Here is a 15,565-nt window from a genome sequence, read left to right as displayed (position 1 = left end):
TGAGACTTTATTATAATTATGATTATGGGGACCCCAGGCATTGCACACTGGGTAAGCAGTTCAGAATTGGGGGCAACTATTCACATGGAAGTTTGTTGGGGGTTTTTTGGTATGAGTTTCTCTCATTTTGTGCCAGAGTTTCCACAGTTGTGCCAAGCCAGTGGATGACTTTCTTGTAACACCTCTAGTCTTCGGCATTTATATGACCTTATTGTGTTGCAAGCTCCATAAAACTCTTACTAAAACTAAAAGTACATGAAAAGTTGGACTTTAGGTAGTTTATTAAACATACGCAGTACATTACTCTCCTTCTGCCTGTTCACCTCAGGTGATTGAGGTGCAGCACCCCGAGGCCCCCGACGGTGAGGCCATCCGCGAGTCTCCCACCATGAGGTTTGGTGTGTTTGGTGCCGGCCGACCGGTCAAGTCGGAGATGTCCCGTCACGACTTTGCCTCACGCTACGGAATCACGTCGTTTGACACAGAGTTTGACCAGGTGGGTGTAGCAGTTTGTTGAGTTCTTCTTTGTCTTTCTCCTCTATCACTGGTGCGTTTTTGGGGGGGAGGGGGAAGGGGGTCCTTGCTTTTCTTTCTTTTTTCCTTCATCATCTACTCTATCCCTTTGCTTTTCTCTCCGTCTGTCACGATTTTTTTTTCCTGTTTGTCCTTATTCTCTATCCCAGATTTCTTCTCAGTCTTTTGGGTGGGGGGTAGGCCTTTCTTCTCTAACACCCCTTCTCTTCCTCTCCCCCCCCCCCCCCTTTTTTTATGGTCAAGTCATTTTGCTATATTTCATGTTAAACCTTTTTCTCTTGCCATTTTTTTCCTGTCTGTCCGTCTTTCTTTTTTTCTAGAGGTTGATGGCTGTTATTAGCATGGACAAACATAAGACATGTACAAGAAAAGAAATGAGTTTTGCAATTTTTTTTTTTCCCTGTGTCTCAGGTCCTGGAGAGCATTGTCGGAAACCGTAAAGACAGCTTCATGTTTGTGCGAGGTCTGGCCGACTACGTGGATGGCTCCAAAAACAAGGAGTGGCAGCCGTACGCAGCCCTGAGCGCGGCCGCGGTGGTCAAGTTCATCATCATGTCCTTACGCAACCACCAGCTAGAGGATCTCTAGAGGGTCCTCTAACGACTAGACACTCTATAATAGGATACACTAATAATTATTTTTGTTATTGTTATTATTATTATTACTACAATATGTTGGGGGTTTTACGTTTCTCACCCATACAGTGTCGGTACACGGTGCTCATAGTACGTCATTGTCTCTCTTCTGTTCGTATTTTTCAGTTCTGTTTATCCCATATTTAACACAAGTATATTGCAAAGTGTTTTCGGTCCCTAAGTGGATGATTAGTTTGTTCTGTGAATGACTGTATGAAAAGTATATTATCGTTATGATTAGAAATAAAAATTAAGACACATTTAGTTTCCACATGAGGACCATTCTGTTGAGAGGGAAAAAAAATGCTGTACCGATTCTGAAATATTCTAGATTGTGTTGAAATTGGCAGAAGTGACCTTCTTAAGGTTAGTTCCTTAAAAGTAACAGTGTTTGGTTTGTTCTGTCTAGCTGTGGTCTAAAATAGATTTATTTTTTTTAAGCGCCTTGCTGAATATATGGAACCTTTATTATCTGTAAAATTGCCTGAAGTCATTTGTAGAAAAGAGGGAGAGAGCCTTTGTTATAAATCCCCCGTCAGGATTGTGTTCAGTCTTCCAGCTTCTTCCCACAAGGGACTGACGTAGAGGCACGGCATCTCCTGATGTTCCCTCTGATGTTCTCTGGTCTCAGCACTCCTAAAATGTGGGTTGTTCCGGATTGTCCCGCTTTTTCGCACTCGGCGTCCTTTCTTTCCCCCCACCCCCCACCCCCACCACTGCGTAATGCAGGCAGTGTCGTTCTGCTGTTCGCTTTTGTTTACTCCTGTGAGTACCGGAGTTCTAGCTGGGTTTGTGGGTGGCTAACTTACTGGCAAGATACAGGTGACTAGAGTTTGGTGTAAAATTGAAGTGGAAAGAAGGGTTTGAGCTTCATGACATATATTTACGGGCCTCTTTTTCAAAGACATGTCTTTATCTTATGCTGTGCAGAAAAGTCTCCATCCTGATTATCTTCTGTTCTGTATAGTTACTTGTGCAACAGCTGCTAAGAGAAACTTGTTTGTTTTGACTGGAGTGCTCATAGAACATCAAAACACAACCACAGCACTCTGCTATTAACAGCTCTCAGCCCTGTATTTTTTCTTCTTTTTTTTAAACAGAGAAACATTTCATACAAAATCTGAATTATATGATGTTTATAATGAAGGGACCAAACAGCAACTCATTGTTTTCAACAGACAGTTGGTCCTCATGTCACTAATATAATTTATATTCATACGTATTTATATATAAATATATATTTTTTCATCCAATGATTCATGTGGGTAGTCCAGACACAGCACTGCCTTTTGTCAGCACAGGGCGTATGTTGTGTCTATGAACTGTACCACATCTGCTGGCATTAGTTTGTTAGCCGTCGCTTCTATAAATAACCAGTTAGCATACATCATTATGCAAGTAGTAGTTAAGTTTTTGTTGTTGTTGATACTGCCGCTGTTACATTATTTGTTCTCCTTCAACTTGTTATGCACTATTTCATGAACTGACTTTTCATAAAAGTTTTTGTTTGTTTGAGTCCTGATGAGTATTTTGTGGTCAGTGTTAACTTTATAGCGGAGTGGGTGAACAATGTTCAAATAGCTGTTTTCTGTTCTCCTGGATGAATGTTCATGCACATGCATGCAAGCATGCTGGTACAAGCACACAGATTACTCTGTAAAGAGAGGATAAACTCAGCTAAGACGCAAACAGCAGCTTGAAATTTTGACATTTTGCTTGACTTGAAGTGAATGAATTTTATAAAAGAGCTTTTTAAAAAACATGAAGTCATTGTGTCTTCGCTGACTATTAAACTGTATTTAGAAAATAATAATTAATTGGGAGAGGTGTTCACAGAGAAGTAGGTTTGTGATCTGCTTGCTACTCAGATCCTGTCTTTGAGTTTGAGCAGTCACTCTGCTAGGATGCCTTGTTGCTACATCTCCCAAGGTATCCACTTTGTGAGAGAAATCCCTCCTGCTTGTTGTATCAGTTTCCACTGCCTTTATACCTTTCATTCATTGCTTGAATTTTGTTTTGTTTTGGGTTTTTACTTTGAAATGCCTCCTCTACAATGTGACAGTTGTTTGATATGGTATTTATATATGTTTGATGATATGCCAAATAAGTGTCATCAAATTCATTGATTTAGCGATGAATGAATGGTTTGCAGCTTTCTTCGTAAGTTCTGTGTAAGAGGTGTTCATTCAAGTGAATATCGTGGAGTTTTAATCACCCAATTCATGTAAATGAAAAAATTATGTTTGAATGAAATGTACATGAAATTAGTGATGAAATATCCATGTAGGGGCTGTGACAGAAAAGTTGCTCAGCCTTGGTGACTTACAAAGTGAGCTTTGTCTTCACTGTGTGGTGGACCATGCCAGTTTAGTGAAATATTCTCCAGTATGTTTTTGTGGAAGTTTTCTTTGGACTCGCAGAGTCCTTGGGTGATTGATACAGACAAACAGAGGCACTTTTAGGCTACGTAGAGGGGCTCATTGGCTTCTCTTTCTCTATTTGAGGAGAGTTATGTTGAAACGAGAGCTCTTCTGTTTTCGTGAATATCACGAGAAAAAGATCTTTGTTGATTTGGAACCTGTGCTGATGGAGAGCTCACATAGCAGGTTTATAATTATTTTGCGCTCTTCTGTTGTTGTGCTTCATTATGTATAACATATGCAAGTGAAAGTGAATTGTTAGGTTAGTTTGTTTCTGAACCATGGTTTTTCATTCTCGTGCCCTGGATGTAACTTAATATGCTTAGAGTGTAGATAAGCTATGCCGCCCTGATAGTGTATTTGGGAAGACACTTGCTGCACTCTGAACAAAATCAGTACCCATATGGCAAAATGAAATACTGCACAGTGAGTGTTTCTTATTTATTCCTTGAAGAGTGAAAGAAATGGCTTCAAAGCGCATAATTTTTAGTGTTGACAAGGCATAGACTTGACCAAAAGTGTCCTTAGTTTTGGACAGAGGATAGGTGATGGTCAGCTGCATGTTTGATGACCGAGTAGTTTTCTGTTACTACAGAGTAAGTTGGACATTGTGTACTTAAATCAGACCGGGTGTTTATTTAGCTGCAATTTGTGATGTATTTATGTTATCCTAAATCAAATTTCCATTTTGAAAAGCTGTGAGAAGGGTATTTTACAAGCCCTCGTTAACTTCTCTTGTTCAGGTTACAAGCCTTTTTTTTTGCGTGGGGTATTTCAAGGTGTTTTTTTTTTATTTTTCAAATCTGTTGAAACATTCCAGTGGTGCCTTTTTTCATCTCTCAAGCATTTTTTTTGTCATGATGATTAGGTAATCATATGTATATCCGTTCTGGATTTTTTTTTAATATTTAAAAGCTCACATTTTGCACTAGTATAAATATAAAACTGATAATTTGACCTTTATGGCTTCGTTTCATTTTGCATTTTTGTGTTTTATTTTGCTTTTGCTAAATTGACAAGATATTGTTTTTCTTCTAGATGCATTGTTCAGCAGCCAACAAATAATTTTTGTGTCATAAGTCGAACAACAGGCTGAAGAGGTTGTGAGACTGAGCGAAAACGTATTTAATTTATGCAACTTTTGTGTGTGCATTTGATAATCTTTCATAATCACTATGACAATGGGTTTTTTACTGTTTTCACAAGGACAGCTAAAATAAATTATGTTACAGCCCAAAGATATGCAACTGAAGTGCATTCTGACTTTAGTTATAGAAAGTTTTTAAGATGACTGTTTATCTTGTGAGTCCCATAAACTGGGAGGGGTAGAGAGGAGAGAAATATTTCTGATTTTGCATCCAAGATTTGATGAGAGAGTTACTTTAGTTGGCTGCCTGACAACTGCTTTTATTTATTTCTGAATGTATTCAGAGAGCTTGGTTTGGAATATTTTTCACGCGAATGATTAATAGTTGAGTTGCTTGCACCTGCAAATTTCTTGTTGGTCTCTCACATGCTGTTTATTTTGTTGCTTGTTTGTTATTCCAGCTCAGCATTTCAGATATTACCAGAAGCACTGTGAAGAATGTGCTACAGTCATGTATGAATGAGAACTTCTGATCATGTGCGAAGGCTTTTGTTTACACAACTTTTCTTAAACTGTGGTAGGATGGGTTGGATTTTTTCTATACAGTTAAACCTGTCCAGGACCACCAATTGTTACAGAGAAAAGTGGTCATCTCAGGCGGTCCTTTTGAACTGTGTCATTAATACGTAGTAAAAAAGCAAGAAGTCAAAATGGGATGTGGTCGTTTTTTTCAGGTAATTATATCACAGACAGGGTATCATTAGAGCGGGTTTGACCATATTTGCATTCTATCACACCAATCGATGCCAGTATGTGGATGAATTCTTGACGCTTTGAAAAATGACAAAATTTTATCTGTTGTCATAGGGACTAGCTAGAAATCTTAACTCCGCTTAAGTTTGCTTTTAGAGCTAAGGCTAAAAGATTTTCTGTGCTCAGCTTTTCAAACCAACGTCTGTAGTGTAATAGTTAAAAGGAATTTCCACAGGAAATAATCGTATCGTTGTCTCTAGTTTCTTGTCTGAGGTGTTATCTTGACTACCACACTATTGCAACCATACGAGTATTTCTACTTGAAGTCACACACTCTTGCCATGAATTAAAATTTTATGTCCATGAATTTATTGTAACTTTTGAATAGTATGTTTTAATTCAATCGATGCTTGACTTTTAACTCAAAATCTTTGGGACAAATCTGAATCAAATTGAAGAACATTAGTGTTGAGGAACTTGATGCTGAATATTGGTTGTGGTTTTTTGGAGGGGTTTGGGTTTGTTGCAGTTTTCTTTGTGATTGCATAGGCACTGTTTTATGTCTTTTTTACTGTATAGAATGACAAGAGCAGTGTAGCACTTATACAGACAGGTATGCTAGCATATGTCAAACTATAAAAAAAATAAAAGCAGAACGTGTGTGATGTCAGGAGACCGCTGCAAATTAATTCCCATAAAATGATCATTGGGGAGAAGGCTTTCTGAATATTTTTTTTTAAAATTTTTGGTTATACCTGTGGTGGAATGCATAATTTGTGGCAGCAATACTTTGCTCACTGTTATGCCCTAGTTTTTTGTGTGTGTGTTTGGGGGTTTTTTCCCTTGGATGTTGTAACAAAATGTAAGCCTGGGTGTGGGAGTTGAAATGTCATTCTTGTCTCATTGTAAAGAGGACACCGATTCAGCACCTGCTTATGTCACCCCTTAGCTTGTGTTCTTGCCTACCCGTGTGCTGTTGACACCCAGCTCTGTGTATTTGTTTGTGATGTCTTATCACCCTTCTTTAAGATCTTTTAGAATCTGTGCTGCTCTGCTTGGCATGTAAATTAAGTACCGGTAGTAAGATTGTATTCTGATAAGACTGTTTGTCTTCATACTTATTTTTTTCTTAAATCTTATTTCATCTAAAAATACTTCTTAGTTGTCATTTCTTGTTGTGCGTCTTTCACTCACATCTCCGCCTCATGCCAATATTTCCTTGTGACTCGTATGAATGACATTTTCATTTTCACAGCTTGAATGAATAGTGTGGTATGATATACAAATATACATCATGTGTATGCTTTTCTCTCTTGCTTTTTAAGTTTGCGTGATTTATTTCTCCCTATAGATGCTTAATATAGATATAGTTACAATTGTACAGACTCCAGAATAATAATATGTAGAGTTTTAATGGAGAATTTCTGTTGTTTTGATTTTTTTGTGGGTTTTTTTTCAATGCCCTTCATAGTCAGCTTGTATTTATTTCTCTGTAATTAATTTTTCTTCAGTTTACTTTACAATGCATGATGCCTCATTTATAACCTAGGAATGTTTTAACATTTTTTCCCCATAAAGCTTCCTTTGTTCTCTTCAAGCCATTTCTTGTGTTGAGTCTAGCTCAGTGTTTTGCCAAGGATTGTGTGTCATAAAGTGGCAATATTTTCTTCATCTCTGTCATCCTGGTTTTTGCCTACTTTAAGTTCATGTGCTGTCTTTGCTTTGCTTCTTGAGGTCATTCACATCATTTTTGCCCTTCGTATTAGATACTGGCCTGTATTTTTTAATGCATTACGGTCTTGTTGGGGTGGGGGGTGATGATTATTCTCTTATTCCTTATTTGCATCTGTCTTTGTCCTTTTGTGTTGTGCCTTTCATGGTAAAGTTGATTTGTTATGTTGAATTCATTACTCTTCATTTTTTTCTTCTTCTTTCTGTTTTTTTTAAATTTTAATGAGACAGGCAGTGTGAGACTAACGAAGAATTTTAGAGCATTACTCCTTTTTTTTTCTTACGGGGAAGGGGGGGAGGATGTCTGTTCTTGAATGTTTTGCCTCACTTGTTTTTCCCTTTCAAATTGTTTGGAGTTGTCAACTTATTTCATTTTGAACTATCTTTTTATGAGAGTTTGTATGTAAGTCTTTTGCACCAGGGAGGGACAGTATCTCATTACGGTCTTGTATTTCACAGCAAGCCACGGAGTCCATGATGTGTTCTTCATTGTTTAGCTTTGCCGTGTGTTTACCTGTTGTTGCGCTATGTTTTTGTCCGAATAAGTCTTTTGTTTACTAACAGAAATGTGATCCTTGTCAACTGCTGACTGTGTCTAATCTTTGTTTTGTTTTGTTTTTTGCGACGTGAAGAGTTTGGTTCAAAACTGGGGTTGTTGTCGTCACTCTGAGTGGGCTGATGTGGGTGGAAGGTTGGTTGATTGGTTCAGCTTTTCTCCGATTCGGTCTTACTTTGCATTGATGCATCTCATTTCATTTCCATCATGTCAAGCCGATGATTTTTGCTGGCAACTCTGTTGATGTCGGCTCTTACAGTTTCTCTTTAGTGTCTTTCAGCCATTGATATCCTTTCTGAACTAAGCAGTAGGCCCATCATCAAGTTGATTCACTGCGAGCTACAACTGAAGCAACTATTTCTTTGTTTTCCTAACTTTTTTTTCTTAAACGAATTATAACTTCTGACCTAAATGGCATGCCCTCAGAATTGCTATTTTTTGTGTTCAAAGTTACCAAAATTAACAGTGTATATGAAGCACTAAGATGAAGTGACGAATTTAAAAGTCAGATTAATGTTGTATTTTAAGGAGATTTGTTCAAAACCTGTTTTCTGTTACTCTTTACCACTGGCTGTGTCTTTAGTACCAACTCCATTGACCTGCTTTATGACTACAATCCAGATTTGAATGACCTTTTCAATAATTTTGTTCTTGTCGCATCTTCCATTCTCTCCATATTTTGAACGCATTTTACGTGAATGTTCATACCCAGTACCCCAATTAAGACACCTTCTGTCTACAAGTTAGACCTGGGATTGGGAAATGTGGTTTGCTCACCAGGAAAAACATCTCAGTACTCACTGTGAACTGACTTTGTGTGTTCATGTGCTAAGTTTGTGTAGAGGTGCACATTCTGGGATTTGTTTTCCTCACATCACTATTTTTTTTTCCTAGGGATTAAAATACACTGGATGGAGAAATTTCTGTATTGTTTTTTTAATTCAGGTGTCCTGTGTTCTGTTCCTGACTCATGACCCATATGGTTGGGATTTGTTTTGTTGAATTTGTTTGTTTTTGTTATTTTTTTTTTTTTCAAGAGATTTTGAACTACTCCGTTTAAGTGTTCTATTTAGTTATTATGTTGTTTTCAATTGTGACGAAATGGCAGTGTGCCTGTCTTAAAAAGAGAAGGTAGGGCCTAATAAGTTTCAGTCTCAAATCTCTGTGAAGGTAGAACTGAATTTTGAAAGATTTTTATTTTGTTTAACTCTGCCCCATTACTTGTGCATTTCTTGCAATGGCCTCTTTTTTTTATATATTTGTGTCAGTGTCAAAACTAGTGTAAAAAGCTTAAATCCTATAGTGCTTTTGGGAATATTATGTATTCCAGTTATGTAACAATTTCAGGTAAACTCCTTGTTAGCTTGAATTTTATCATCTTTACCCGAGTGACACTGCCGCCTCTCGTATCAAAGGCGTATGATATATTATATGCAATACTGTAAGTGTCTTTTTGTTTCTATGTATCGAGACTGAACGACCTAATCTATGTAACGCAAATCCTGAGCCTTAAATCCAAGAGCTGGTGTAGCACTTATCCCAAGGTCTATGTAATGTACACTGTTTGTCGCATTATCTTTCCACCCCTAGACCCTTTAATTTTGCCTGTAGTGCCTCTCCCTCTTTCTGTCTTTTCTGTTTTCTCTCTCTCTCTTTCTCACTCTCTGTCTGTCTGTCTGTCTCTCTCTCTCTCTCTCTCTCTCTCTCTCACTCTCTGTCTGTCTGTCTCTCTCTCTCTCTCTCTCTCTCTCTCTCTCACTCTCTGTCTGTCTGTCTGTCTCTCTCTCTCTCTCTCTCTCTCTCTCTCTCTCTCTCTCTCTCTCTCTCTCACAAGCACACATACGCATATTTTCCAATGTTTGTTTTGCCCACTCTCTCCTCAGCAATAAATAACCACAAGAAGCAAATAATTTATTCACCATGTCTCCTGCCTTTTCCTGAGCCCGTTCATTAATTTTAATGTTTCCTCTGTTTTAAATCCCTGAGGTATATCATTCTCCTTGTGTTTAGGCATCTTTGTTCCTTGTCTTACTTTCCTCACATTAGTGTGTGCGTGGAGGAGAGGGGGGGGGCATTAGGTGTAGTGATCAAGACTCTGGCCTTCTGTTCCTGAGGTACCCTGTTCAATCCCCTAAAAAATGATTTTGTCAGGGATTTTTCATCGCTGGCTGAAATGAGCTTTGTTGTTGCTCAGTCTCAGAGATAATTGTTAGTGCATAAGTTCTGCTTCTTTTAATAACCAGCATTTGTTTAGAGGTGTGCTTAATATAACAGCAACTAGGAGTAGAATCTGATGGTAATGATAGAGATCATGGGTGCCAGAAAGTTGACTTGTGCTTGAAAATTGTACGCTTAATCGGGACCGTGCTGGGAATCACTGGTAGGTGCTATTTTATTTGCCATGTTTCTTTTGTTTTTGTCTGTATGTCTTTTTTTTTTTCCAACTTCAAATAACTGATTGCGGCATTTTGCTTTTTACTACAATGACATCTATTCATTTCTCCATTAAACAAACTGTATGTCCTTTCTTCTACTAGCAGGGAAAGAGATATGCTTTATAATCTCCCAAACCGATATTGAGAAATCTGTGCTAGCCTGTTATTGAGCTGATTGAGAGGGGTCTTTACATACTTTAATCTCTCTTTCCACTTGTTAACTTTTATAAGAGCTTCCAATGGCGTCAGGCTAATGGTTGGAGGCCGCCACTATTTTGCTCTTTTTCTTTCCTTTCTTCTGATGTTTCCATCTGTGGATCTATAGTTTCCCTGCTCTAAGTGGCCAGTTACTATGCTAATTTCATTTTCACTCGCGTGAGGTCAGGTGTAGGTAATTTTCCCAGTGGAAGATGGGTTAGTTGCTGGCACCCTTTAAAATCCCATCTTTTGATGTTTCTATGTTTTTTTGTTAATCTGTTTTTTAATTGGAACCATACATTGAAAGATGTTCTCGAGTGTCCTTTCACTAAGTTCACTTGGTGTTGTGTGTGTGCGTTTGGATTGTGGGTGTTTTGTTCTTGATTCTCTTTTGAGAGCCAGTCAAAATTCAATGATAGCAAACTGCATTTACTAGACTGTAAAGATTCTTTGTTGAAAGATAGAGAAAGGAAGCAGGTAAGGGAACGTAGTAAATGGTCAAGACCATTGAGTTTTAAAAGTTTGTTTATTTTTTTGTCTCAGATAATATTAGTCTTATCTTCTAATCAGGTTTTGGCTGATTTTGAGGCAGATGTTTTTGTTTTATTTCTGTTTTCAGTTTTCCTACTTGATCATGTAATGAGATACCTGTTGATGGAAAACAAAACTTGGGAAATCTAAGACTTTCATTGTTTTGTTAATTTTTTAAATATTATTTATTTATTTTTGGTCAGTTTTTCTGTCGTTAATTATGAAATTTGTGTAGTAATGAGTATAGAATGAAGGATACCTAACAAAAAGGGCAAAAAGTGTTTTGTGTTCGTTAGCAGGTTTTTTGTTGAATATGTAATACAGTGGTCTTCGGCAAAAAGCACACCAGGTAAGAACATGTTTCACCGTAAAGCGGGCTGGGCTGGCACCATGGACTTGATTTTTTTGCATAAAATTGATACTTATTTTAAGTGCATGTTTTAAATCGACGACTCTGCTTAACAGCATGGTCGTAGCTGTGTCACAGATTGATCAGCCATAAAAATAACCCTTTTCATTTGGGACTGATGGAAGTGAAGCCGTCACCACATGCCCTGTTTTATTACTTGAAATTGCAGTATTGCAAGGGAGAAAAAGGCAAGGGGACAAGATGTGATACAGAATTGTGCCGTGAGGAAAGCCTGTATCCGGCCATTACTGGCAAGGGGACTGTCAGATGGCTGTAGCATAATTAATAATGACGGTTGTTGTCTGTTTTGGGACTCTGTCAAGACTACCATCAGACAGTATAACAGCGAGAGCATACAACCAGAGATTAGATGGATATAGAGGAAGGGGAAAAGTACGTAAAAATTAAGTAAGTAAGCTACTCTGTGATTGCTCTGCGTTAGAAAACTTCCCATCTGGGGGCGAATTCACCTCAATGATATAACCCATCGCAGGAGATCAAACGTGAGGTGGTTCACAACAATCAAAGAAATTCGACAAAATATTCACTACAGATTGCTCCCCTTCGTCGAAATTCCCTAACTAGAACGTTGGCGTAAGAACAAGCAAGTCATGTGTCATGAGGTGTGTGCAATTAACCAGAGACCATTGTACCGTTTTTCTCCAGTCAAACGTGTTTGTTAAGTTGGCAAGATGGTGTTTTTGTGTGCATTTTTGTTGTTTGTATATTAATATTATGGAGGAATAGATAACGCAACAGAAATGGTCTGTTTATCTTTTGTTTTTCTTTGGGGTTTTTCTCTTTGAGTGTGTATCGTGTGTTTGCATTGTCATTATCTACACAATCTTTAACAAATGACGGCTGGTTTGTTTCACTGTTACCATAAGTAATGTGATGACCTCTGATGTAGCCTTTACAACAACTGACTGTCTTCTTTTCTCTGTCTCTTCTCCCTTCTTTCCTCTCTCTCGCTCTCTCTCTCTCTCTCTCTCTGTCTTTCTCTCTCTCTCTCTGTCTTTCTCTCTCTCTCTGTGTCTCTCTCTGTCTCTATCTCTCCCTCCCTCTCTCTCCCTCTCTCTCTCTCTCTCTCTCTCTTTCTCTCTCTTTCTCTCTCTCTCTCTCTCTCTCTCTCTCTCTCTCTCTCTCTCTCTCTCTCTCTCTCTCACTCACTCACTCTCTATCAATATATCTATCTTTCTATCCATCTATCTTTCGCACACTTTTTACTGTTCCTAATCTATAATCTTTCATTCTCCAATTTCTTTTCTTTTTTTTCCCCTCTCGCGTCTCTGTCTCTCTTTCTGTTTTCTGTCGCTCTTTTTCTCTCTTTCATATGAGTAACATATAAATATATATTATATTGTTTTCATCTGTCTTACTCACTCTTTCCTCAACTTTATCCGCGTTACACAAGTGACGGAATAAAGGTTTTAAAAAACTCACCCGTACTTGTTGAGAACTTAATGTGTTTGTTTATTCATTTAAGTTATTGTTTCCTGTGTTTGTTGGAACTATATACATGTAATTATATATAGGTCTACATGTAAATTATATATACGGTCAGTTAGTATCTTCCCTAGCTATTGTTTGGATGGATAACCCTTGTTCGAAACTCCACTGGGGTGTTCTTGAACTTGGATTAATCAGGGAGTCTCCCAAGCTTCCGACTTTCTCTGCGGAGTCCTTGACATTAAGTTGGGAGTTTCCCACATTTTAAATAATAATCTTTTGGATGGTTTGCAGGTGCTCTGGTATGCTCTTCTCATTCTTTCCTATCAATTATCAAACATCTATCGACCTTATCTCTCATCCTTCTTTTTCTGTGTTTGTTACTCTCTTGTAACACCTGTAATCTTCGGCACTTATGTGACCTAATTGTGATGCATGTGCCGTAAAACTCTTTCTAAAAAGCAAAAATCTTGTGAATACGTGTCTTTTTCCCAGCTTTCGTTCATGTGTCAATATACCAATAAAATGAAAAAAAAAAACCCAAGAAGAAAGGGAAAGGGGTGAGCGGTGGAAACACAGGACAGTCCCTGTGTTTAAATGTTAATTGGGGGTTTTTTGGTTGTTTGTTTATGGGTTTTTTTTGGGTGTTTTAAAATTTATGCGTAGGCAGAAAACTGGAAAACAGAATGAACAAGAATAATTTGATCAAAATCGAATGTCGAAATAGTTTGCACTTTAGAAAGAAGTAGGACGAAATACGAGAGTAGCTTGTCTCAACACCAGGTCATGTCGTAATAAAGCGGTCGAACTAAATGATTTAATTATTGGAATGAACCTCGATATTTGATGTATTACAAAATCGTGATTGCAGGAGCACGGTGATGGGACTATTTTATCAGCAATATGCCCAGTGGGTTATTTGATTAAATCTTTCCCACGTGTCGGGCTCAGAAGAGGAGAAACAGCGTCGATTTACAGAATAAATGTAATTAGTATTTGCCCAAGTTACTGTGAAAAAGATTCCATGTCACAAATTGCCGTGTGAGGCTGCCCTACTTTCACTCCAGCTGCAGTCCCGAAGCATTACGCTACCTTAGAATTTCTTTTAGCCCAGAGCCCAGTTTTGAGAAATTTGACGTAAGAAAAAAAATAGAGTTTCACAATATGTCAAGCTTTTCCGAATGCAAGTATCTTTGAATAGCTTGATAACGACGCCGAATAGTCTTACGATTTTGATAGAGCAAACTGAACACACAAAAATTTGGTTTCTGACCTCATGACCTTAGTAACTCAAAGCGGCCAAAAATGTCAATAAAACTTTGTAATTCTATTAAAGTTTCGAATTTACTTATCATCGACTGCACTTTCAGGCCACCACTGAATAAAGTAGATTGTGTTAAACCATTCGCTTTCACGGAGGAATTAATCAATTTAATTTCAACTCTGACGAGGAAAAGCCCACCATTTACAATAACTGGCTATTTTGATTTATTTTCACTTTGGCTCTGTGGGTGGCTAGAGAGCGCCACTGATACTTTAGGTCCACAGAATTCTACACTAAGTGTAGAATTCTGTGTTTAGGTCCTACTTCTTTACTTACACTCTGTTGTGTCTGTCTGTCTGCCTTCCTTTTTTCCGCTCTACATAACCATTATTGTGTCGGTGTGCTTCTTATTACTCAAATTAACAACCAGACTTTGGCTCCGTGGACTCTGTCGCAAAGAACATTTTATATGCAACCTGCTGACTGAAAATGAGTTAAAGCAACTGGTCCTAGTACCGATGCACCATGTTACCGTATCCTGGACTGGACCATTCTGATTCCCCCTTGTTAAAAATATCTGTGTGAAAAGCATAAAGGTTCTTGATGGATAACGACATTTCGGATCATTTTCTCTGTATTTTTTCTTTGGGGGGGGAAGTCAAAATACTAAGGAAAGCAATTAAATCCGTTCATTCTCGAAATCTGAAAGATGTGAATTTATGCCAGTTTCAATTTGATGTTCGTCAAGCTTTTGCTTCGAACTACGAACATGATCACGAGGAATGATTTTGACAAACATAATCCTATAAACAGAACAAAACCCCAAAAAAAAACTGAAATTATCCGATCGTCCCATAGGAAAGTGGTTCATGTCAACCTTAAAATCAAGACTGCGAAAATAGAAAGAAGACAAGCAGAAAAACTGATAGAAAAATGGAGAACACCGCGAATGGCTGGTACATATTTATTGTTTCTGTCTATACGTGGCTTTCTAATTCCCCCGCACTAAATGACTGTTTTGTGTCGACGTGCTTCTCTTTGCTCTGACAGAGTTTCGATTGTTGAAAACACCAGAAATAGTTAATGCTTTAGGCATTTTTGCTTGTATTTATGGGTCGGAGACCAAAAGAAAACCCTTGCATTGATCACGCCAATAATGGGAACACCTATTTGAGAAGGCATTGATTATCATTTGTAGGCTAGGGCAATTTGTGAAAACCTAATTTTACTCGTCTATCTATCTTTATCCATCGATCGGTCTACCTATTTCTCCGTCGCCTTTCAAATTCTCTTAATTTACTTTGACTTATACTTTTTTTTATCCTCTGTTGCCGTTAAGCGCCGAAGGGAGATGCAGTTGTATTATATGCGAGACCAGCTCTACAGTTCTTTTAATTGGGAAACTCTGAGAAATAATATCCCATTCCTCGCTCTATACTCTGAAAAGATTGATCTATTTCTTTCTATATTTGCAGATGGTTGATGGTCGCTGCTGGAATTTCCTACGCGTCTTTTTCGTGCTACTTTTATTGGGTCGTTATTGTTGTTGTGGGGGGGGGGGGT

At 38.0% G+C, this 15,565-nt stretch overlaps 1 protein-coding gene across 4 annotated transcripts in view; it reads left to right on the top strand.

The window, feature by feature from the left end:
• LOC101864404 overlaps window positions 1-6,843 on the top strand; it is a 29,486-nt gene extending 22,643 nt beyond the window's left edge. For all 4 annotated transcript variants that reach the window (XM_013084947.2, XM_013084946.2, XM_013084945.2 and 1 more), the window contains 2 exons: window positions 329-496; window positions 946-6,843. In XM_013084947.2, coding sequence (XP_012940401.1) covers window positions 329-496; window positions 946-1,122 — 345 coding nt within the window. In that variant the 3' untranslated portion in view covers window positions 1,123-6,843. The remainder of the gene's footprint in view (window positions 1-328; window positions 497-945) is intronic.
• Window positions 6,844-15,565: the final 8,722 nt, after the last annotated feature.

Source organism: Aplysia californica, unplaced genomic scaffold (assembly GCF_000002075.1).
Source record: "Aplysia californica isolate F4 #8 unplaced genomic scaffold, AplCal3.0 scaffold00330, whole genome shotgun sequence".
In the NCBI taxonomy this organism is placed as follows: Eukaryota; Metazoa; Mollusca; class Gastropoda; order Aplysiida; family Aplysiidae; genus Aplysia; species Aplysia californica.
Note: the sequence above shows the minus strand (reverse complement) of the source record. Positions and strands in the feature narration are given on the sequence as shown.